General features: G+C 36.2%; 2 protein-coding genes across 3 annotated transcripts; both read left to right on the top strand.

Annotated features, from left to right (window-relative positions):
* Window positions 1–2,238: 2,238 nt before the first annotated feature.
* On the top strand, window positions 2,239–3,943 carry LOC121971018 (GATA transcription factor 5-like). Of its 2 annotated transcripts, none has more exons than XM_042522083.1 (3): window positions 2,239–2,412; window positions 2,503–2,874; window positions 2,968–3,943. In XM_042522083.1, exons 2-3 carry the CDS (start codon window positions 2,536–2,538, stop codon window positions 3,721–3,723), a joined length of 1,095 nt encoding a protein of 364 aa, XP_042378017.1. In that variant the 5' UTR covers window positions 2,239–2,412; window positions 2,503–2,535; the 3' UTR covers window positions 3,724–3,943. The 2 variants fall into 2 exon arrangements, with proteins under 2 accessions (XP_042378017.1, XP_042378016.1); XM_042522082.1 differs by having other exon boundaries at window positions 2,240–2,412; window positions 2,518–2,874.
* Window positions 3,944–9,065: 5,122 nt separating this feature from the next.
* On the top strand, window positions 9,066–21,623 carry LOC121971017 (formin-like protein 3). Its single transcript, XM_042522081.1, has 20 exons — window positions 9,066–9,299; window positions 9,391–9,578; window positions 10,057–10,277; window positions 10,358–11,058; window positions 11,145–11,366; window positions 11,444–11,864; window positions 11,937–13,173; window positions 13,790–13,919; window positions 14,627–14,698; window positions 15,802–15,900; window positions 16,489–16,530; window positions 16,608–16,688; window positions 16,785–16,835; window positions 16,914–16,995; window positions 17,082–17,176; window positions 18,203–18,274; window positions 18,380–18,496; window positions 19,340–19,408; window positions 19,489–19,555; window positions 21,163–21,623. Exons 3-20 carry the CDS (start codon window positions 10,205–10,207, stop codon window positions 21,300–21,302), a joined length of 3,771 nt encoding a protein of 1,256 aa, XP_042378015.1. The 5' UTR covers window positions 9,066–9,299; window positions 9,391–9,578; window positions 10,057–10,204; the 3' UTR covers window positions 21,303–21,623.
* The last annotated feature ends 215 nt before the right edge of the window (window positions 21,624–21,838 follow it).

Below are 21,838 nucleotides of genomic sequence, written 5' to 3'. Positions count from 1 at the left end.
GACCTGACCATGGATGAAGCGGAGGAGTCCTGGCCGAGCGGGGTAGTCACTCGGACAAGCAATGAGACCACTGTAATATCTCTGGATATCTTTTTGGGAAATAGCGGCGTTAACACGAGGCATGACCGACAGACGGATCGTACGGGGAAAGCTTCTATTGTCTTGTTAGGGATATGCATGCTCTGTTAAGGTATGAAATCAGAAGTACTTTTTTGACATGTCCTTTTATAAGATATATTGGAGAACGTGCCCACGTCTCGAGAAACATGTACGTCATCCACCAGGACTCTATATAAAGAGGATTCATCATCGGCGGAGGTACACGAGATTCATTATTTGCGCTAGTTCTACCGTTGCTCCACTTTCTTCTATTATCCCAGTGACTGACTTCAGCGTTGGAGGACCAACATCGAAGACCCCTTTTTTAACTTGATACTGACGTTATTTATTTTACAAAATAGAACGAGATCTACAATCGATCAATGAAACTATTATATTTTTAACTTTCTATCCTCTCATTTTTCAGACACGATCAAGTTCACCCCTCAATCTCGCCTCATCGAGACTTACACAATGTTTATTTTCACACTTCATTCTTTAATATGTTTTTTTTTTTGGAATGTCAAAGTCTTTATTAACTAAGCTATCAATTATCAAATGGTCGCCCAAGTTTTTTTTTAATCCAAGTATTCACGTCTTCCAATGGTCGATCTCATATAAATATTTCGTTCACTGTTAGGATAATTTAAAAAATACTAATAGATCACTATTCAAATGATGAATATTCTTAAATCCGTTTAAGAAAAAATCACTTGTAAATTAAATTTTAAATTTCTTGATATTTATTAATATTCTTATGTCCGTTTTTATGGGAGGGAAAATCACTTATAATGGGTCTTATCTTAAATTCAAATTTTAAAATTCTGAATAATTCATTGAAAAACCTAATCGCTGCCCGGGCATCGAATCGTCGCTCACGATATCGACGTGCGAATTATTAATTGGAAATCAGAAAAAATTTAGGATAAGATTGAAAACTAGCCCATGATTTGGACCCTGGGCCCCATGCGGCCACTCCGCTCCCCACCCCCCGGTTCGAATTTCGAACGATCGCTCGTCCGATGCGGCCCTCTCTCTGCAAGATCGCCTCGCAACCAATGGACGGCCGCCGCGTGGACTGTGTTCAGGTCCGCTTCGACGCCGTCGGTTGGACGTCTCTTTTCCGGATTTGCCCACGGGGAAATATGAAATGACGCTCGTGACCTGGCCGAAAGGGCGGCCGTACCGAGGTTTGCTCTGGCCCACGTCGCGTATGGTCCGCGGACGGAACCAAAGAATCCTCGGAGCCAGGCGCGGGAAGGGCGTTTCGGTCAATTCGCTAGGATCACGTGGAACCCGCGCCGGGAATTTGGACGCGTCTCGCCGCGCGGCGGACGGGCGCCACCGCGAAGCGCGTGACTTCGATGAAAAAAGTGGGGCCCGCCTGAAGGAGAAAATTCACTTTGCCCCTCTGTAATTATGGTATATAGGGAATATTTTAACATTTTGACGCTCGTAATTTAACTAATGTCTGGGTGACCGTCTGGGGACAAAAAGCTGTCCTCCCTTTTTTATTTTTCTTTCTTTTTAATAATTTGTGAAATTAATTTGTGGCTCGGTGTAATTATTGCTCGTGAGTGAGTAGGGACAGGAAATAGAGGGCCTGATTACACGTTGGAAAGAAAATGGTAAAGGGGAGTACAAATTATGGAGTTTTACATTGAAATATTATTATATTAAAATATTATTATTTTTTAATTATTTAAATTTATATTTTGAGCGTCAAGCCATGGAAGAAGACAAGGATAATTTTGTCATTTTAATTATTCTCATTTCCCCCTCTTTAAAGATAAAGAGAGAATGATAGCATCAAATATTAAAATTTCAATTTTAAAATGTACACAAATTAAATGCTTTGATTTATCTGATAAATATTCTTCTAATAACTATGCAATACTCATTTTTCGTGGCTTATTGCATTTATTCGAGTGGATAAAAATCCTTCTTGTAACAAATTCTCTCCACGCATAATTATATAAATTCTATTCTCTAATCCTGCACAAATTCTAAAGCGAGCTCATGCACTAATCTTAAAGCGTAGAGGTATTTACCGAGTTATATTTTTGAAAAAAAAATAAATTGAAAATGCTTTTGATAAAAAAAAAAAAAAAAAAAGGAAAGAAATAGTGAATTTCAAAAGGGTGCAAGAAAAGGAAAAGGTACAATGAATGGGGGAGGAGGCAGTGCATTTGATACGAAACCATTCAATGCTCCGAACGCTCGTCTCCTTTACCTAGCTTTCTTCTTCTATCCTCTGCAACTCTTCTTCCTCCTCCTCCTCTTCCGGCCTCGCCATACTCCCACCGCGCTCAGGTACGGCGAAACCAGTTAATTTTTTTTCTTTTGTTGTCGTTGGGAAAGGAAGGAGAGGTGTTTTGGGGGGTTTATGGTTCTTCTTCACAGCTGGCCGAGTTGCAGGTCGAGAAGGAAAGCTCCATGGAGGCTCTCAGGGCGAGTTTGATGTCGGAGGCTTCGCCGCCGCTGGGACAGCTGCAGCAGCTTTCGGGCGAGGAGGCCGGGTGGGTCGTCGAAAGGGGGAACCTTTTGGGCGAGGGGTTCTCCGTCGACGACCTCCTCGACCTCGGCGAGTTCGCGGAGGGCGAGGCGGAGGAAGTCGGAAGGGAATCGGGACCGGAGCCGGAAACGAGACAGAAGGGAACGGAGAACTACTCCAGCTCTGATTCTTCTCCTTCCTCCTTGTCTTCCGGTCTCACCCGCGAACTCCAAGCGGCGGCGGCGGCGCTGACGCAGCCGTTTTCGGATATATGTCTTCCTGTAAGTCTTATCGTTGTCGGCGTCGGAATGATGGAGAATAGGAGGCAAAGATGCGATTTTTATGGTTAAAGAGTTGTTGTGTGCTTTGTTTAGGCTCGGGATGCTGTGGAGGAACTGGAGTGGATGTCGTTGATCATGGATGACTCCATCTCGGAGTTTCCGCCGCCGCCCTGTGACGGGGTCTCGGCCTTTTCTCCGCCGCCAGGAGATGCACAAGAGGAGGATCGCCAAGCTGGCGCCGTGGTGGAAGAAAGCCCCTTTTTGGGTCTCACTGTCTGCACCCTCTCCACGGAGGCCATGGTCCCCATGAAAGCCAAGCGGAGCAAGCGCTCGCGCGGCGTCACCGCTTCCTGGTCAGTCTCCGGTCCTCTCCACTTCGCAGACTCCTCCTGCTCCTCCGCCTCCTCCTGCGCCTCCACCTCGTCCTCTTCCTCCTTCCTCATCTACGACACGTCCGCCGCCTGCGGCTCCGTGGAGCAAAGCCCCCTCCTCTACGACCATCTCCACACCCTTCCGCTGCCCGCGAAGAAGCAGAAGCCAAAGAAGCGCGGCCGGAAGCCCAAATTCCCCTCCTCCGCCTCCGGCCCCAACGGCGAGCGGCGTTGCAGCCACTGCGGCGTCCAGAAAACCCCCCAGTGGCGCGCCGGCCCCCTCGGCGTCAAGACCCTCTGCAACGCTTGCGGCGTCCGCTTCAAGTCCGGCCGCCTCCTCCCGGAGTACCGCCCCGCCTGCAGCCCCACCTTCGTCAGCCACATGCACTCCAACAGCCACCGCAAGGTCCTTGAGATGCGCCGCGAGAAGGAGGCCACCCCGCTCACCTCCGCTGCTCCCCCTGTCGCCTCCTTCTAAGCTTCCATTTAAGCAGCAGTTTCCTCCGCAACGGACTAGATTTTTATTCTTCCTTCTTTTAGAATCAGGCAGCAGTTTTTAGCTTCTTCTCTGTCTCCATTATCTTCTACTACTTGTAGCTTCCCTAGCGTCGACTTTACTATTTTAAATTAGTTCCTTCTTCTCCATTAATTTCCATGTCAAATATAGATCCTTAGAATCCAGTGAATTACCATGTTCATTTCTCCTCCAAGCTCTGTCGCCTTCTTCTTCTACTACTTTCTAGTCCTTGTTTTTTTTCCTTCTCATTTTCTTTATATTTTTTCTGAAACTTTGGATAATGACAGGATTTTGCTTTCGCTCCAACTCTTAACCGAGCTCCATTTTCTTCTTCTGAAACTTGTAATACTGAATTTGGTGGATACTGGTAAACCGAACGATTTCGTATCTTCTGATAGGCAATCTTGAGGAAGAAAGGAATTGTTTAAGCTGAATAGTTTTGACTTTATTTTTTCTGTATATATATATATTTGCTGCTTAATATCGGAGTTAAAGAGATTTTATTTAAATTGATAAAAAACTATTTTAATATAATTATATTTTGTGTGAAATTGATTAACGTCTGCAATTTATAGTCCCTAGCATAATTTGTAAAATCAGGATCCTGATCGGGGATCGTATGATCCTAAAATTCATTATTGATTTAGGATCGTGTAGAATTAATTTATTTTTAGTAGGATCGTGATAAGATCAGAGGATGATCGATGGAAATATTGAGCGGTCATAAATTTTGACTCGGATTGAATAACGAAATTTATAATATATTAAATCAGAACTCGTTTAAAATTTTTTAATAAATTTTAAAATTTATTTTTAACAATCCTATATCAAATTAAAAAATATTATTTAAATCTCTTTTAGATTTTATTTTATTTTTATTATTTTTTTTCATTTTATTAAGATTTTAAATTATTTAAACATATGTTTAAATATTTTGAGTTAGTTTTTTATCAATAATATTTTATTATTTCTTTTACTTAAAATGATGAATTTTTTTATCTCTATTATCTAGTATTGTGTGACATCAATTAGTCTAAAGATTATTTTTTGTCTTCATATTTGAATTAAATGATTCAATAGTTTTTATTATATATGTTAGGTACTTTTTGACATTTAAATTAAATTATCTTATAAACTAACAAAATATTTTTGACATTGAATGTTTATTATTTTATTAATAGAAATTTTATATTTTTTCTATTTTATAATATAAAAATATAAATATTATTATTATGTGAGAATGACAGTTAAATTATAAGTTAATTTAAATTTATACGTGTTGAGTATAAATGATTATATATATATACATACACGCTCGCACAATATGCGATTGTGCGCGTGCATAGGAGATCACTTGTTTTTTTTAACTTTTTTTTTTTATTTTTTAATATTTTAAATTAAAAAAATCAATTAAAAAAATTAATATTTTCTTATATAAATTTCTAATGCATTAATATATCCTCTCAACATATTACAATACTCACTCGCGCACGCGCAGTCGCGCACTGTGCAGGCGCGTAGGATATCAAAAGTGTGTGTATACTGTACGCACGCAGGATATCACTCATTTTATTTTTTTATTTTTTTTATTTTTGAATTAAAGAATAATTAAAATATTCTTTTTAGATTTTATTTCTAGGGCGCTTCCCAATTGAGCTATAATTTTTAAGTTATTTTTTTTTTTTAGATTTTTACCTTTAGGATTCAGGCTTCCTAATTAGGTTATAGTATTTGGTTTAAAATAAAATAAAATAAAATAAATTTAAGTATTTATTGAATATTATAATACGTTGAGGGAAAATATTAATGCATTATAAATTTATATAAGAAAATGTAAAATTTTTTAATTTAAAATGTTAAAAAAAAAAATTTAAAAACGAGTGATATCCCGCGCACAGTATTGCACTGTGTGGATACGTTAAAGATCATTCTTTTATATATATATATATATATATATATAATATTATCTATTTATATGTAAAAGAATTTTTTTAATATCTTTTTTAATTATTAATTATATATAATAGGATTTTAAAAATTTTTATAGGAGCGTACGATTCTACTATTGAATCTACGTGGAATCATGATTCTATATAGAATTAATCATGATTCCATGTACTATAGTCCCTAGTTTATAGTGTGGTTAGAGGTCCATCAAGAATAGACCTTTTATATCAAAAGAGTCTCGTATTGGAATAAAAAATAAAAAATATCAAATGGGCATATTTATCTTATAGTAGTAGTTACGGTAAGTTAACGTAATATGATAAAATATAAAGTTTTATTCGAATCAAAATTGTTATACATAAATATTATTATATTATTATTTTTAGCAATTTAATAAAAAAATATTAAAAAATTTAAAATCATTTTAACTTTGTTAAATTTGGTTAGTATTCTTGTAATAGTTAATAGTTGTTATAATTCTATTATAATAACTAATACGTAGCTATTATTTAATAGTTATTATAAAATAATTAAAGTGATTTTGGTCGAATTAAAATAACTTTAATAAAGTTTATTAGATTGTAACAACTACTCTACTCCTAATCTGTTTCGCATTGTAGTAATTATGGATAGTTGTGTGTTTTTTTAAGTAAGTTGCTGTTGCCAGAGATCTTCAATGATGAACCTCCTCAACCTCCCATCCAGATAGGGAAGGACATCATGATGGGTGTCGAAGTATAAGTGATTATTAAATATTTCAGCAGATATAAAATAGATTATTATAATATTCACATTAATTATTCTATTTAAAAATTTTATTCTTAAATTTAGATAAAATAGTTATTAAAAAAATATATAGATTTACTATATTAACGATTTCTTAATGTCGATCCCACAGATATAAAGGGAGGTATATATAGGTATAGACGTCAGACACATGATGTAGGATAGCTATAAAATTTTTATATAAGTTATGTTATACCTTTCTTAAATTTTAAATTTATAAATAATATTTTTTAAAATTTAAGAAATGAATTTCATTTTCTGATTATAAATAATATTTTTAAAATTTCATTCTCTAATCAGAAGATAAAAAAATAGAAAAATTTATATACACTAAAAAAATAAATATCTAAATTTAATAAAATAAATTTTTTATTTTAAATTATATATTTTAAATCAGAAAGTTGATATGAATAACTTGTACGCTTTATATAGTAAGTCCATTTTGCAGTAGGAAAATATTCTCAAATAAAATAAAATATAGAGGGAGATATTCAAATTTTTATAAATGTGGCTATCATTAGATGATTATTAAATGTGAGATGCCTTTTGATTTGAACCTTGAACACCGAAATATGAATATTAGAATAATAGGATAAGTTTTTTTTTTCCAAAAATAAAGTGTTCGATTATTTTAATTGTTGCCTTTGTAATTTTAATATCATTACGCACCATATTTTTCATAAAAATACTTTTTAAAGCATTAGCAAAAATACGTTTGAACCTTTCAAATCTTAACATATTTACTTCCATAAAAGTTGTAATAAAAACAATATCTTCATAATAATGTACATTTTTTTTAGATTTCTAATTTAATTTGATAAAATGCTGCTGCTATAGTTGAAGAATATTCGAAATTCAAATACTCACGTGAGTAGGCCACCAAACGTCGAAATTAACACACTTTTAACTTCTTCTGTACAATTATTTCAAAATTTTAATATTTATTTATTTCCTTAAATAATTTTAAAATCATATTTTAGGTAGGAAAAAATATTTATTTCGAATGAAAAACACAATCTGATAAAATAATAAAAGGTGAAAATTAAAAGAGCATTTTTGTTTTATATGAATCACGAACTTTTTTTTTTATAAAAGGTTTCCATCCAACCAATCTTATAAAATGATACAAAATTTTGAGCTTATGGTTAATTATATGAATTGGATACACGTGAATGTTATGGAATAAGATAAGTCTATGTTATAATAATTATATAATGCATGTGATAGAAAATAATAATATCAGATAGTTAAGGATAGTTATTGATGATAATTAAATTTATTCTTGAGTTATGTATTTTTAACATTTCTTTATCAGATTTCATTCAACTATGTTCCTTAATCTGATTTGAATAAGAGGCATCTGATAATCACTGTATTTATCCTCGAGTAATGGGGTTACCTTTTTTCAAGCTTCGGGATTATTTCCATCCAAATATTTAGGGCAAGCTCTGTTGAACAATATGACAAAGATCTATCAAGATGAGCAATATATATCTTCCGCTGAGTAATACGTTCTCCCAAACAACACATTCTTATATGCTATAGTAACTTATAGTAACTACTACAATGTTTCAGACTATCATATTGTTCTTTCAAATAATATTTCTTAGACGCTACAGTTACATTACGATAGTATTCCAAGCCATCAAATTATTCTTGTAATATATTTCTCGGGTGCTACAGTATTTCGAGCCATCATATTATTCTTCCAAGTAATGTATTTCTCGAGTACTATGGTACATCATTGCTATAATATTCTGAGCAATTATATTATTTTTCCAAGTGATATATTTATCGAGTACTATAGTATTACTACATTAACATATTGCTATAGTGTTGTGAACAATGTATTCCTCGGGTACTACAGTATTCCAGGAATCACACTTAATTCGTCAAATAATACGTCTCGCTACTACATTACTACCGATACAATACCGGTACTATAGTATATTGCTACAGTATACTGTTACAGTATCCCAACGATCGAAATTTACCAAGCAATATATCTTGTTACTACAATATTGTCGCTACAATAATACTACAACATCGTTGCCACAATAATGTTACGGTACACGTCATAGATTTTCGGATTTCGGACCATGGGAAGATCATCTAAAAAAATGATTAATCAGATTAGGTAACGTCGAGTCTGGGGTGACCGATCTGATCCCACGAAAGTTTCCCACCGACCATCAGGATAAATCAGGAAGCGCACGTGGCGATCAGTCCAGTAGCCCAACATTCTTTGATTACGCTCCTCATTTAGAGAAAAAATTTCTATAAATATATCGTATTTAAGATTTGAATCATGAATACTTGAAAGATAATTTAAATATCCTACTATAACATTATGACTCAGGACGTGACAAGATCATCTAAGGGTGGAGGAGGTACTCGACCAAATAAAAAACGACATCATAAATTATATTATTTTATCAGGAGAGACAAATGGGACGGAGAATCCTTTTAATAAAGGATGCTTCTTTGATTTTTGCATTACAAATTTGCTTTAATAAAATTGAAAAGGGTGTTAGAAAGCAAAACTTTGGGTTATATTTGTAAAACTGAAAAAAATTTTCAAATGCTCTGCGGCTTTTGGGCGTCCCCAGTAGACTCGTTCCCGCTCCATCGTTCCCCTTCGCTGCTGGATCCAGATCCGCTTCGGTTTCACTTTCCACCCCCGATCTGATTGGAATACTCCGGTGGTGCCGCCGCCCTCCTTCTTCGTCTACTCCTGGTCGATCCGCAAACTCGTCTCCTCCCGACAGCGAACCGCCCCCTCCTCTCGCCGCCGGTAGACAGCGGTAATCTCTTTTGCCTCGTCCTCCAGTCCTCCTCTCTGTTACCGGACAGGAAAGCGATCGAGATTCACCTCCCCCTCCTCCGCTTCTCCAGCTTGCGCGCGACCATTACAGTCCCAGGTTCTCCAGCACGAGGCCACCCGGCGGCGGCGGCCACTGCCCTTCCATTCCTGCGGAACACTGTCGTCGCAGTCTCGGCTCCGGTGAGAATCGGAGAGTTCACCGAGGTTCTCAAAGCGGCTACATTACATAATCACATCTCAAAGTGGATAACTGATGAAAGTATATTTTTTTGTCAGCTAGCTCTATTTTTGTAAACAAAAAATTGGGAACAATTCCTATTGTTTCCTTCTGAAATTCAAAGGTAGCAATTGAGAAGTTGCATCCTTACAATTACTTTTTCTCTTCAAGGCCATAGTCTTTTACAAAATATAAACCGGCATCGACTAGATTTACTTCCATCGTTTGTTTAGTCATTATCTTTGTTTAATTCCTATGGTTCCCAAGTAACTTTTAGAAACAAACTTAAACTGACAGCCTCTCCAAGTTGGCCTCTCGGACATCATTTGCTTAGACCTCCTTGTGCAATTAATGCACATGTAATTATTGCTTGCTGACAGAACTTCAAGTTGAGACTCTTAAGTGCCTGGCATAAGCATTTAGTTATCAAGCCTTTAAAGGAAAAATTTTTGGTAAATTTTCCTGAAAATATGCTTGATATCTCCATTTGACATTATAAGTGCTGTGTTTGTTATTACAGGGATACAGTTGAAATTTGAAGTAGTACCTGCATATGATTTGATGTTCAGCGCTATGTAGTAACTAATATTATAGGTCGTCTCTTTGCGGCATAAGTTAACTTGACCTGCCTTCTCTACCTACGCAGCCAAACAAGTATCTTTTCTCAGATGTCCTTCTTTACCAGGTTCTTTTACAAAAGACCACTTGATGGTTTGCTAGAATTTCTGGACAGAGTTTACAGTAAGCATTGAGCTATTTTAGTTGTGTATATGTATTATATATGTTCTTCAATTAAGCTAATTTTGATTGTCATGGTGCAGTTTTTAATTCATGCTTCTCAACTGAGGTCCTACCTGATGGATTATACAGTATCTATTTGCATGAAATTGTCACTGAACTGCATGAAGAGTATGCTGATTCTTCCTTCCTCGCATTCAACTTTAGGGAGGGAGAAAAAAGAAGTCAATTTGCAGAAATTTTATGCCAATACGATGTTACTATAATTGATTATCCACACCATTTTGAAGGCTGTCCACTTCTTCCTTTATTGCTTGTTTGTCACTTCCTTCGAGTCTGTGATTATTGGCTGTCTCTCAGGGATAATCAGAATGTTATACTGCTACACTGTGAAAGAGGGAGCTGGCCTTTGTTAGCATTTCTTTTAGCTTGTTTTTTGACTTATAGAAAATTGCATAGTGGCGATCAGAGAACTCTAGATGTTGCATATAGGGAGGCTCCTAAAGGCCTTCTGCGGCTTTTGTCTCCATTGAACCCATTACCATCTCAGCTACGATACCTGCAGTATGTTGCTAGAAGGAATATCACCCCACAATGGCCCCCTGTGCAACGGGCTCTTTCTTTAGACTGTCTTATTCTTCGAGGTGTTCCAATCTTTGACTCAGATAATGGCTGCAGACCACTAATCCGTATTTCAGGACAGAATATCCACAAAAGTGATGGCCTTTTTGTGGGCACGCTTTGTATGACGTCCAAGAAGAAACCTTTATGTCGCTACCAACAGGTATATAGTACTTCTGTTTCTTGCTTGTGTAGCACTATATTCTGAAGTGCCCTGCTGAAACATGTTGAGATTGCATGTCCTTGCAGGACGAGTGTGATGTTATAAAAATTGATATCCAATGCCTAGTACAGGGAGATGTTGTTTTGGAATGTGTCCATCTTGATTTAGATCCAGAGAGGGAAGTCATGATGTTTCGTATAATGTTCAACACTGCTTTCATCCGATCGAACATACTCATGCTGGGCTATGATGATGTGGATACACCCTGGGATGCAAATGACCAGTTTCCGAAAGGCTTTCGGGCAGAGGTATACGTTGCATATTCTACACCTGAAGCTATTTGAATAATTATTGATGCTGTTGCCTCATCTAATTCAATCTCTAGGTGTTGTTTGGTGATATCGGTAACATCGCTCCTAGAGCTCCAACTGTGGCTTTTAATGGAGACGTAAATGGTGGATTGCCTATAGAGGCTTTTGCAAAGGTACAAGAACTTTTCAATGGCGTTGAGTGGCTTGAAAGAAGTGATGATGATGCATTGTGGCTGCTTAAACAAATATCAACAAATGCACTGCAAGAAAAACTTGAAAAGCTGATTTTAACAGATACTAAGGAGATTCAAACTATTCAAAGTAAAGTGGGTTTACAGATGTCTCTAATGTCAACGTCGGAATCTGATGAGGAAAAAGATTCTGTAACTTCAGATTCTGTTTCTTCAGTGGACAATGAAAAGGTTCAACATGTCTCAAGCACCAGCATACACATGGAAAACGAACTCGGCATTTCGAAGGATTCTCAACTTAAAGGTAAGCTTACCTTGATATACTTATATTTCACGGTTAAGTATGAATATTAAACTAATATAATTGGTGTAACAGATTCCCAGCAGCCCATTTCCAGAATTGCTGATCTTGGCACAAGTCTCCAAGTGCCACTGTTGGTGTCACCTTCAGTTTCTCAATCTTCTGAGAGGAATCTTGAGTCTATAGAATCAGAAAGACCAATTTCTATTCCTCAAGCTGCTGCACCACCTGCACCTGCATTTCCACATCCATCCACTAAGTCATCTGGTAAAGATTCCTTTCTACCATTGTTACCTCCTCTTTCTTCCTCCATGGTTAATATACTTTCAGTACCACCACCACCTCCTCCCCCTCTTGTTCAAAGTAAATGTCTCAATCCGAAGCAATTGCTTCCGTCTTCACCTTTGCCGCCACCTCCATCACTTCCTCCTCCTCCTCCTCCTCCCACTCAAAGTAAACGTCTTAATTCAACTCCAGGTTCTCCCCTTCCCCTTACATTCACATCTAATAAAGATGTGAAACAAACTCCATCACCACCGCTGCCACCACCACCACCACCACCACCACCTCCTCCTCCTCCTACCCAAAATAAATGCCTCAACACAACACCTCCATCACCATCGTCGTCACCATTAGCTTCTATTCAAACTAAATGTCGCAATCCGCCGCCACCACCACCACCTCCTCCTGCTTTGTCTGCATCCACATTCAATAAAAATCTTCAACGGATTCCCCCTCCCCCTCCTCCTCCTTCAATGTCATCTAGTAAAAGACCCTTATCTGCGTCACCTACTAATCCTCCTCAACCACCACCTCCACCTCCACCTCCACCTCCTTCTATTAAATTGAACAATGTTCCTGGCCATGCTCTCCCATCTGTTCCTCCAGTTGCATCTACCAGAGCTCCATTGCCTCCTCCTCTTCCCCCTCCTCCTCAAAATGGAAAAGGGAATATTCCACCCCCATCGGCTCCTCTTAAATCCAGTAGCAAATTTGTGCCTCCACCACCACCTCCAGTGCCAAAGCCTCCTGGAATTGTGCCTCCTCCTCCATCACACTTGCAAGGAGGGGTTCGTAGAGTTCCAGGTCCACCACAGCCTCCTGGACTGAAGGATTTCAATACTCTAGCACCACCTTCTTCATTGCTAGGCAAAGGAAGACTAACTGCTCCTAGTTTTGGAAATGTTCGTGGATCTTTGCAGTCTATTCCACCAAAGAAAACATCATTGAAGCCATTACACTGGGTGAAGGTTACCCGAGCAACACAAGGAAGTCTTTGGGCTGATTCTCAGAAGCATGGAAGTCAAACCAGGTAGATCAAGAACAAGAACTCTTATGGTCATTGTTTGATATCTCAAACAGATTGGTTATTACAGTGGTATTTGGTAGATTATTGATTTGATGTTGCTTTTGAATATCTAAAGTTTCTCATTATGCATGCGTGTGATGTTAAAGCGAGGGAGTGGTACTTTAAATATTTATGCCGTGTTCACAAAGATGGAAAGAAATCAATCCCATAGAATTAGAATGGTTCCCGAGAACAATTTGGAGGATTAGTGTGGTTCCCAAGCACAGTCAATTCTTTCCCTTGTTTACCCTGAGTTAATTGTGAGACGTTGGAAGGGACAAAGGAAACCATGGATTCAATTACATCATGAACAGTGCTTGAGAAGAAGATAGTACTGTGCTCGGGAACTGTGCAATCCATACAATTGTTTTCCTTTTGTTTTTGTAAACACAACATTAATTCCGCTGCAAGTTTTGACAAAAGCTCCTCATGTAGCACAAATTTCCTAAGAGAAGCATTATTTCAGTGCTTAAAATCTAAGAAATTCTGGTTTATTACGTAAGTTTTCCAACATTTTATCTGTGAGAAACTTGTTTCTTCCTGAGTTTGAAATCTAATGCTTTCTTAACCTTATGCATAGGGCACCTGAGATAGATCTATCTGAATTAGAAAGCCTCTTCTCAGCAACAGTTGCTACCAATGAACGTGGGCGGGATAGGATCGGAGCACCATGTGGTTCTGGCACCAATAAGTCTGAGATTGTTCATCTGGTGCTCAACATATTATCGTCTGAACTCTTTTATGTTTGTGAATTATTCGATCTTGAAATCATGTTTTAGCAACACCTAGTCGTTTGCACAACTTGCTAATTGCCGTATCTAGTTTATTGTTAGGAAAAAACCTATCTTGTTTGAACCTTAGTGTTCCTTCGCATGCTTTGATACTTTATTGTCTTGATGTTTGTCGACTATATATCTTGTTCATCATGGTAACAATTGGGGATCCGTGGTTTTGTCTCTAGTTGTCCGTCTCTATGTTTGTGTTTTAAAGGGCTTCATATTTGACCTATGTGTTTCCAATAGCCAAAGTTATATTTTAGTTTTTCGATTTAAACCATATTTGTAACTGCTCATTAACTTTTACAACTTACTTTGATGTGGACTTCTTATGCTAGTCAAAATGTCGTGTTTGATTTTTTGTTTAGTTGGACCACAATCAAGTGCATAAGAAGTATGAATTCATGTGATGTTTAGTATAGACAAAATTGCATCCATAGATATGCATGCATTTATATACCCTTCCTGAAACATCAGTCTTTTAGGGCACTTAATTGTATAATATGGCCAAGTAATAGTTGATAGCTTTCACTCCTTGTGGAACTCGTTTGGGATAGCTGGGTCTGCTCATTTTTTTCCATGCAAAAAGATAACACTTAGTCCTAGGTACAAAATGATTAACTGTTTCTTTTTATTATCAGATTGATATGCGCAGGGCAAATAATTGTGAGATTATGCTTACAAAAATCAAGATGCCTCTTTCTGTTATGATTGTAAGTTCATTTGTCCATTATTAATATGTACCTTAACTTTTGATATTTAATGAAAGTATTCATATATTTTCCATTTTGCTTGCTTGCTGGCATATAAGAAATGTCCTTGTTTTTGAAGCACTTCATTCAATAAATATTTCATTATCAGTATTCACACTTATCTTCTAAGAGCATAATCTTCAGAATCTAAGAGCCATATATATCCATCATACGCATACATTGCACTGTCAGTTTATTAGGTTCAGTTGGAGAAATAGAGTAGATGAATGAAATTTGATATTTTGTTGAGTTGTTGAAGTCTGAGATCGGCTTTGAGATTGTTACTAAATGTCAGGTAACTTGTGTGTTGTATTATATTAGGACAATTAGATCAAGTCATTGACTCTGTAACAGAGGTGAACATAATTGCAAATCCAAGAAATTTTTTTTCCCATGTAAGAAAAAACAACTCATACATTAAAGCAAAGTAGCAAACACATTTTGCTGCATTTTAAGACTTTAGTTGCTTTGATACTTTATCTCATTTTTTCCTATTTCATGACCTACCCCATGGCACCTGGTAGTTCTAATATGCTTGCCTATTTCAGAGTAAACTAACCCACATTGGTGCCTCCTATCTCATGTACTTTTCTATCCAGTGGCTTAGATATTATTTGCTCATTGCTGCTTCTCTCAATATGCTTCATTCTCCTATCTCATGTGCTTCTGCTATCACTTATAATCCATTCTAGGAGATATTCTGGTGTTACTCATGTTCTATTAAGTCTTGGTGTCTCCTTTCCCATATACTAAGATGCACTATAATAGATATTCTTTCCTCATTGCTGCTTTCTTGTTATTCTTTCATGCTGTTCTACTATCCCTTTTAATCCCTTCTTTCAGATGTTGTGGTTCTGCTAATGCTTTTCATATATATATGGTCAGATATGAAAATTGTAAGTTTTGGTCTCTTGTTTTCTTAAATATAATACTAGTTTCCGGTTTTAATAAAGCTAGTTTCTTTCCCCTGGGATTTGTTTTTTTTCCCATTGTTCATTTTATTTGTACTATAAATCTTTCTACCAAACCTTGTGTATACTTATTCCTCTGTTCTTTATCTCCAGACTGCCGTTTTAGCTTTGGATTCCTCAGTTTTGGACATTGATCAAGTGGAAAATCTGATCAAGTTTTGTCCTACAAAAGAAGAGATGGAGATGCTAAAGGTGAGGTGCCAACTTTGCTCAAAATTTCTATGTTTGGAGATACCTGGCTTATGAAAGATTGTTACCATAACTATGATTTGGTCTGATTTGCTTTTCTCATCTTATCTTATCCACGTATCTTATTGGAATCAAGTAGAAAATGATGGTCTCCTGCTGCTCCTTGATTTTAACATCATTTATGACCTGTGCCCTTCTTTATGAATTCTGTTGACCAGTTAAATTCCTTTAATTCTATCTAAAAGCTTTTCTTAAACTATAATCTTTGAACTAGCATCATTAGAAACAAAAAAGAATATTTTTTGTTTTTCTAAAGCTTACCTTGTTTGGCTATTTTGACAGTATTGTGACCATTTTTGTAATGTAGATCACCTATTTTAGTTAGTTCTAGTGCTAGAGCTTTTTTACTAATTCTGCAATTTCAACTGTGACGTAATTTGGCTGTGAGCCCATCGTTACATCAAAAGTCACTTGAAAGAAAATGTGTTATGCAATAACGATTTTCCTATCTCTTGTCAAAGTTTAGTATGTTTTAATTTGTTTCATTGATTATGGTCCTTTGCCTTTCCTAATTGCTATATTATCATTCAGAATTATACAGGTAACAAAGAAATGCTAGGACCATGCGAACAGGTGTGCAGAGTTCCCTATGAAAAATATTGTCTAAATTTTCATTCTCACTGACTGGCATTTATTTTTAATTCTGTTAGTTTTTTATGGAGCTAATGAAGGTTCCCCGTGCAGAGTCCAAATTAAGGGTTTTCTCTTTTACAATTACGTTTTCCACTCAGGTACTTTTCTTACTTCTATTTTGTTGACATTAATTTGTATCCAAGGCCTAATATTCTTACTGTAGTGGGGACGTTTATTGTATTTAAATTTAACAGGTGAATGAGCTGCGGGGAAATTTGAAAACAATCAATGATGCAACTAGGGAGGTACTTTTGGTGCTAGCCATCATTCTGCTTTGCATGCTGCTCTGCCATATCGGTTTGAGATATTCTCAATGATTTTAGGTTAAAGAGTCTCCGAAATTGCGGCAAATAATGCAGACTATTCTTACATTGGGTAATGCCTTGAATCAAGGCACTGCTCGAGGTGAAATTTGAAGGAAAAAAAAAATCCTCTGAATGGTTTTTCATCTCAACCAGATGTTACTTTGTTCTCGTTTATAATTTTGGCAGGCTCTGCTATTGGATTTAGGCTAGACAGTCTTCTGAAATTGTCAGATACTCGAGCAAGAAACAACAAAATGACATTGATGCACTATTTATGCAAGGTAGATTAGACTACAATCATCACTTATTTAGTTGAATTTAAAATTCCCTGGCAAGATAGCCATGTTTAGCATCCGTTTCATGGGATTTAAGTTTTTAGTTAATGAACCTCAAACACCAGAGGGTTTTATGTGCAATATAAATCCACCAAGAGGATGGTTATTGACAGGATTATCAACCCTTGTAGTTCTTGTCATCATTGCCAGTGTGATAGATAATCGATAGAAGTCCATACTGCTGTAATTTACTGTAATTTAAAATTATAAACTAGACCTTGTTTCCTATTACATTACGAAGAAGCTTGAATTCCTTATTGGGGAGCCCCCAGGGCGTAACACAGACAGTCGACGCATGACATCTCTGGTGTAATGGCCAGAGGTCGATTCTCAGAAACTGACGACCTAGGGTTTATCCATCATGCGTCTGACGCCTATATATCTACATGTACCTCTCTCCATATTCGTGAGGCCGACACTAGAGGGACCGTTAATGTAGCACATCTACATTTGAATTCCTTATTGGGGTGTACATACTTTTATGAACCTCAACATAGTTCTGGCATTGGAATATTATAGTTGGTTGGTTTTTGCTCAGTTCTCACATGTGTTTAAATATTTTTTCAACTATGCACCCATTTAGTATACACCAAATTATTAGTCTAATTCACTACTATGAATCCTGGCTAGAAAAGTTTGTTTTTTAATTTGTTCATGCCCTTTGTCCTTCTTCCTCTATTTTCATAAATACCACAATAAGCCCTGAGTCCTGAATATTTGGTCAGCTTTCTCTTTGTTGTAACAAAAATAATTGATCTAGTTATTAAGTAAGATTTTGTTGTCAATAAGTAGGACATTATGCTGGCTCTACTGACCACAATAAGTAGGACACTTGAACTATCTCAGCCTCCACTTTCCAGTTGCTAACTTGAAATGGGATTTGACTTCTTTCATTGATTATCATAACAGTTCTGTATATTATGGTGGAGCCATTGACATTTTATTGCTTCTTTTTGTGGGTATGCTAAAAAGCTTCTTGCAGAGAAAATGCCAGAGTTGCTTGATTTTGATAAAGACTTGATTCATTTGGACGCAGCCTCCAAGGTAGTTTATTAATTCAACTGAATCATATTTATTCACTTGATCAATATGTATAAGTTTCAATAGTGTTAAGAGTCTTCGCAGTAATCTGGTTTTAGCAAAACACAGATCCAGTTGAAGATAGTAGCTGAAGAGATGCAAGCTGTCAGTAAAGGTCTTGAAAAAGTTGAACAGGAACTCAATGCCTCTGGAAATGATGGTGATATATCAATGGGTTTCAGAGTGGTCTGTATGCAATGATACTGATTTGACTTTTATGTTATTTTGAATGCTATAGTAACTAATGTGGTTGAGCTAATGACACGTCATTTAAAGATGATATATTTAGTCGTGTTAATGGCATGGAAATAAAGTCAGACTAGGTACAGTCTGATAGGTTACAATCTCTTAAGACTTGAGGAAAATATGACCAGATGCTATTCTTTGAAAATCCTACGGCTACTCTTGTCTCTACCTACTAAGAATTCATGTTAAAGTTTGTTGTGTTAGATTGCGGAGGCTCAAAATTTTCTGACTTTTGACATCAATGTAATTTGTTAATTCAAAAGGTCAAATTTTCATTCCAATTGGTTAACTACTATATATTATTTGGAGACAATATGTTGTTTTGCTCTTCAGAGTTCAACATGATCAAGGACATTGCATAATGTAATGTTGTGTCCTGTATTTCTTTTCATTGGGTTCTTATAATTTTTTGAGAGCAGCTGGTTTTTTTGCAAGAAAACTGGCGGCAATATGCCTGCTGGAGTTATATTACATAGATGCAAAAAATAGAAAAGAAATCACAAAACCAAAACCAAAATGGACATGGAAATGCTCACTGGGTTTTATAGGACATCTTTGATGCTTAACTCAACGTAGCACATTAATCCCAAATCTCCACATTATGACATAAGAACTCTGCTTAGGCTTCATATAGGTCTGACTGTAGCATTTTAAAAGTGATTTGGTTCTAGAGCAACTTTGGCAATGTATGCACAACCATCCTTTTTCTCCCTTTTTCTAGAGTTGCGTGATCACTCAAAATAATTAACTTTATTTTCTATGATTCTATTCTTGCAATTTTAGGCCTTGAAAAATTTCCTTGATGTTGTTGAAGCCGACGTAAGGTTCCTTACATCATTATATTCCGAGGTGGTAAGTACCTGTTCATATCCCTCGCATCATGTTGAGTGTTAATCATTATTCCTTAATTGCTTGAGTGTTTTTTGTTATAGGGAAGAAATGCAGATTCCTTGTCTCAATATTTTGGAGAAGATCCAGCCCGTTGTCCCTTTGAGCAAGGTTATCTTTGTTTTGTGGATTTACTCACTTTTTTTTCTTATATGCATTAGTACGGTTTTTGATATCTGATTTTTCATTCAAAATGTTGGCATATTGGAAAGGTTCTTAGGTTTTAAAAAAATGTTCTACTAACTCATTGTTGAATCACTGTTCTCTGCCATCTCAGCTCCTTAATCTATTGTGATTCTGAACTTGAGATTATTCCAGATTCAGATATCAATTTTTCTACATGTTGAGTTTCTTCGACTTAGTCATGACAAAATTGGACAACTAGAAACCTATATGTTGAGTTTCTTCCATTTAATCATGACAAAATTGAATAATTAGAAACTGACTCTGGACAATACAAATATCTTATGGAAAACTTTGGAACTTTGGTTTAGATGGAGTTACCAGATTATCATCAATAAGGAAGGATAAAACTCCACGAATATGTGACCTATGTCAACAAAAAGTTCCATGAAAAATTACAAGATCATTTATAGAATATGAGATCTCCTATCTACTTTCTCCTTCCGTTCTTCATAATTATAGAAAGCTAACAAACGTTTTGAAAGTCTTTAATTATCCTTGGTATCTTATTGTCTAAGTTCTAATGAATGTGAAACTTGAATTCTGGTGATGCGCTTTACAAAGAAACTAAAGGCGTAAAGTTAAGTCCAGTTAAGATCTAGTACATAAAATTTAACATCAGAGAAATACCAAGAAATAGAAAAAGAAGAAAATGGAGTAATTAACTTGGATAAATAGACTATCTTATTATTTTAGATCTGTTTGTAACAAGGAAAAACTTGTGTGATATTTTTATTATAGTGGTCAGTTAACATAGAGATGGTTCTGCAGTATGCGAATGTTAACATAGAGATGGTTCTGGAGTATACGAATGTTGCAACTTGTGTGGTCTTTAGGTGAAAAAAATTTGATAAGGTTGTGGTAAGACATGCTGCATATCTTGGAGCTCGCTTACTTGGGAGGATGTAGGTCAATAAATGGAAGGATAACCAGAAGAATTGATTGAGAAAAATTTGTCCAACCTCCTGTTTATTTAGGGGACAAATGGTTGTGTGGGTCAGTGTGCTAATCCTTCCTTTAATTTTTTGGTTTACTTGGGATGTACTATTGAGGATAGATAAATCAATTCGAGTTGAAGTTGTCATAGTTAGAGAGGTAAAGCGAGATCAAAGATCAAATAAATATTCATAAATAAAAGAGACCAAAATGAATTACTAGTTGTCTTGTTTGTAAAATTTTGTCACAATTTTGATTCCACTTAATATACTTACACCATTTATCCTAATTGATCCATTCCATCTTTATACACCATCATCTATTGGTTTTCTTATCTTTAGAAACGTGTTTTAATGCCAATTATTCACAGTTGAGTTACTGCTATCATTTGCCAAATGAAGAATACGTAGTTGTTTTTGTTGTTCCTGAAGTGTCAAGTAGAATAATGTAGATGGGTTGGTGTCTGGAATTAAAGCACCGATCTGAATAGCTTCTCTAGATGCACATCTTTTTCCTGATGTTGAGATGCAGTTACTTGTTCTTTAATTAATGCTGAGGTATATACCTAATGACTTTTTTGCAATTAAACATTTCTGCAGTTACATCAATTTTAGTAGTCTTTGTAAATACGTTCAAGAAATCTCGTGAAGAGAATGAACGAAATGATGAAGCTGAAAAAAAGAAAATGGAAAAGGAGGCATTGAAAGAAAAATCAAAAACTCCTGCCAAACAACATTGAGATTTCACTTGAAAGTTTTCGTACCTTGAGCCAGAAAAATCCACAGTGCAGCAGAACCACCATGAAACAAGTCAGCCAATTAAATGTTGGCATGCGATTATAGTTATGGTCTTTTGAGGTCTCTACTATTTGGAGGATGATTATGATAAAACTGCCAGTTACTCTGAGACACTAATCTGTCATCATTCTTATGAAAAACTGCAAAGTTAGGTTGCATAAGCTGTTCAATGGTAATTCTCTCATCTTTGTTTAGAAACAATTTAACTTATGCACGTATAATACAGTCTCCCTGCTTGAACACCGATTTCACCTCTTAGATGAGTTGCAAATGAAGGCACATGCATCTGACATAGAAACTTGGAATCCCCTCTTTTCTTTTCTTTTCTTTTCTTTTTTTTTCCTCACTTTTTGCCACAGAAGCCTTGAGATATAGATCATGCTATGGTTGGGATGCACTGTTATGATTAGTTATATGCTTTAGCAGCATGTAAAGTAGAAGTGTTGTAGGTACATGTACATATATGATTCCAACATGT

This window comes from Zingiber officinale, chromosome 4A (genome assembly GCF_018446385.1).
Source record: "Zingiber officinale cultivar Zhangliang chromosome 4A, Zo_v1.1, whole genome shotgun sequence".
Classification (NCBI taxonomy): domain Eukaryota; kingdom Viridiplantae; phylum Streptophyta; class Magnoliopsida; order Zingiberales; family Zingiberaceae; genus Zingiber; species Zingiber officinale.
The sequence above is the reverse complement of the archived record's forward strand: the minus strand, read 5'-3'. Positions and strand labels throughout refer to the sequence as shown.

Bases quoted from the DNA above. Each gene is read 5' to 3' on its own strand.
- LOC121971018 (XM_042522083.1), top strand. From the start codon at position 2,536: ATGGAGGCTCTCAGGGCGAGTTTGATGTCGGAGGCTTCGCCGCCGCTG. The intron at 2,875-2,967 runs GTAAGTCTTATC...TGCTTTGTTTAG, and splicing joins TTTCGGATATATGTCTTCCT to GCTCGGGATGCTGTGGAGGA.
- LOC121971017 (XM_042522081.1), top strand. From the start codon at position 10,205: ATGTCCTTCTTTACCAGGTTCTTTTACAAAAGACCACTTGATGGTTTG. The intron at 10,278-10,357 runs GTAAGCATTGAG...GTCATGGTGCAG, and splicing joins ATTTCTGGACAGAGTTTACA to TTTTTAATTCATGCTTCTCA. The intron at 13,174-13,789 runs GTAGATCAAGAA...CCTTATGCATAG, and splicing joins AAGCATGGAAGTCAAACCAG to GGCACCTGAGATAGATCTAT.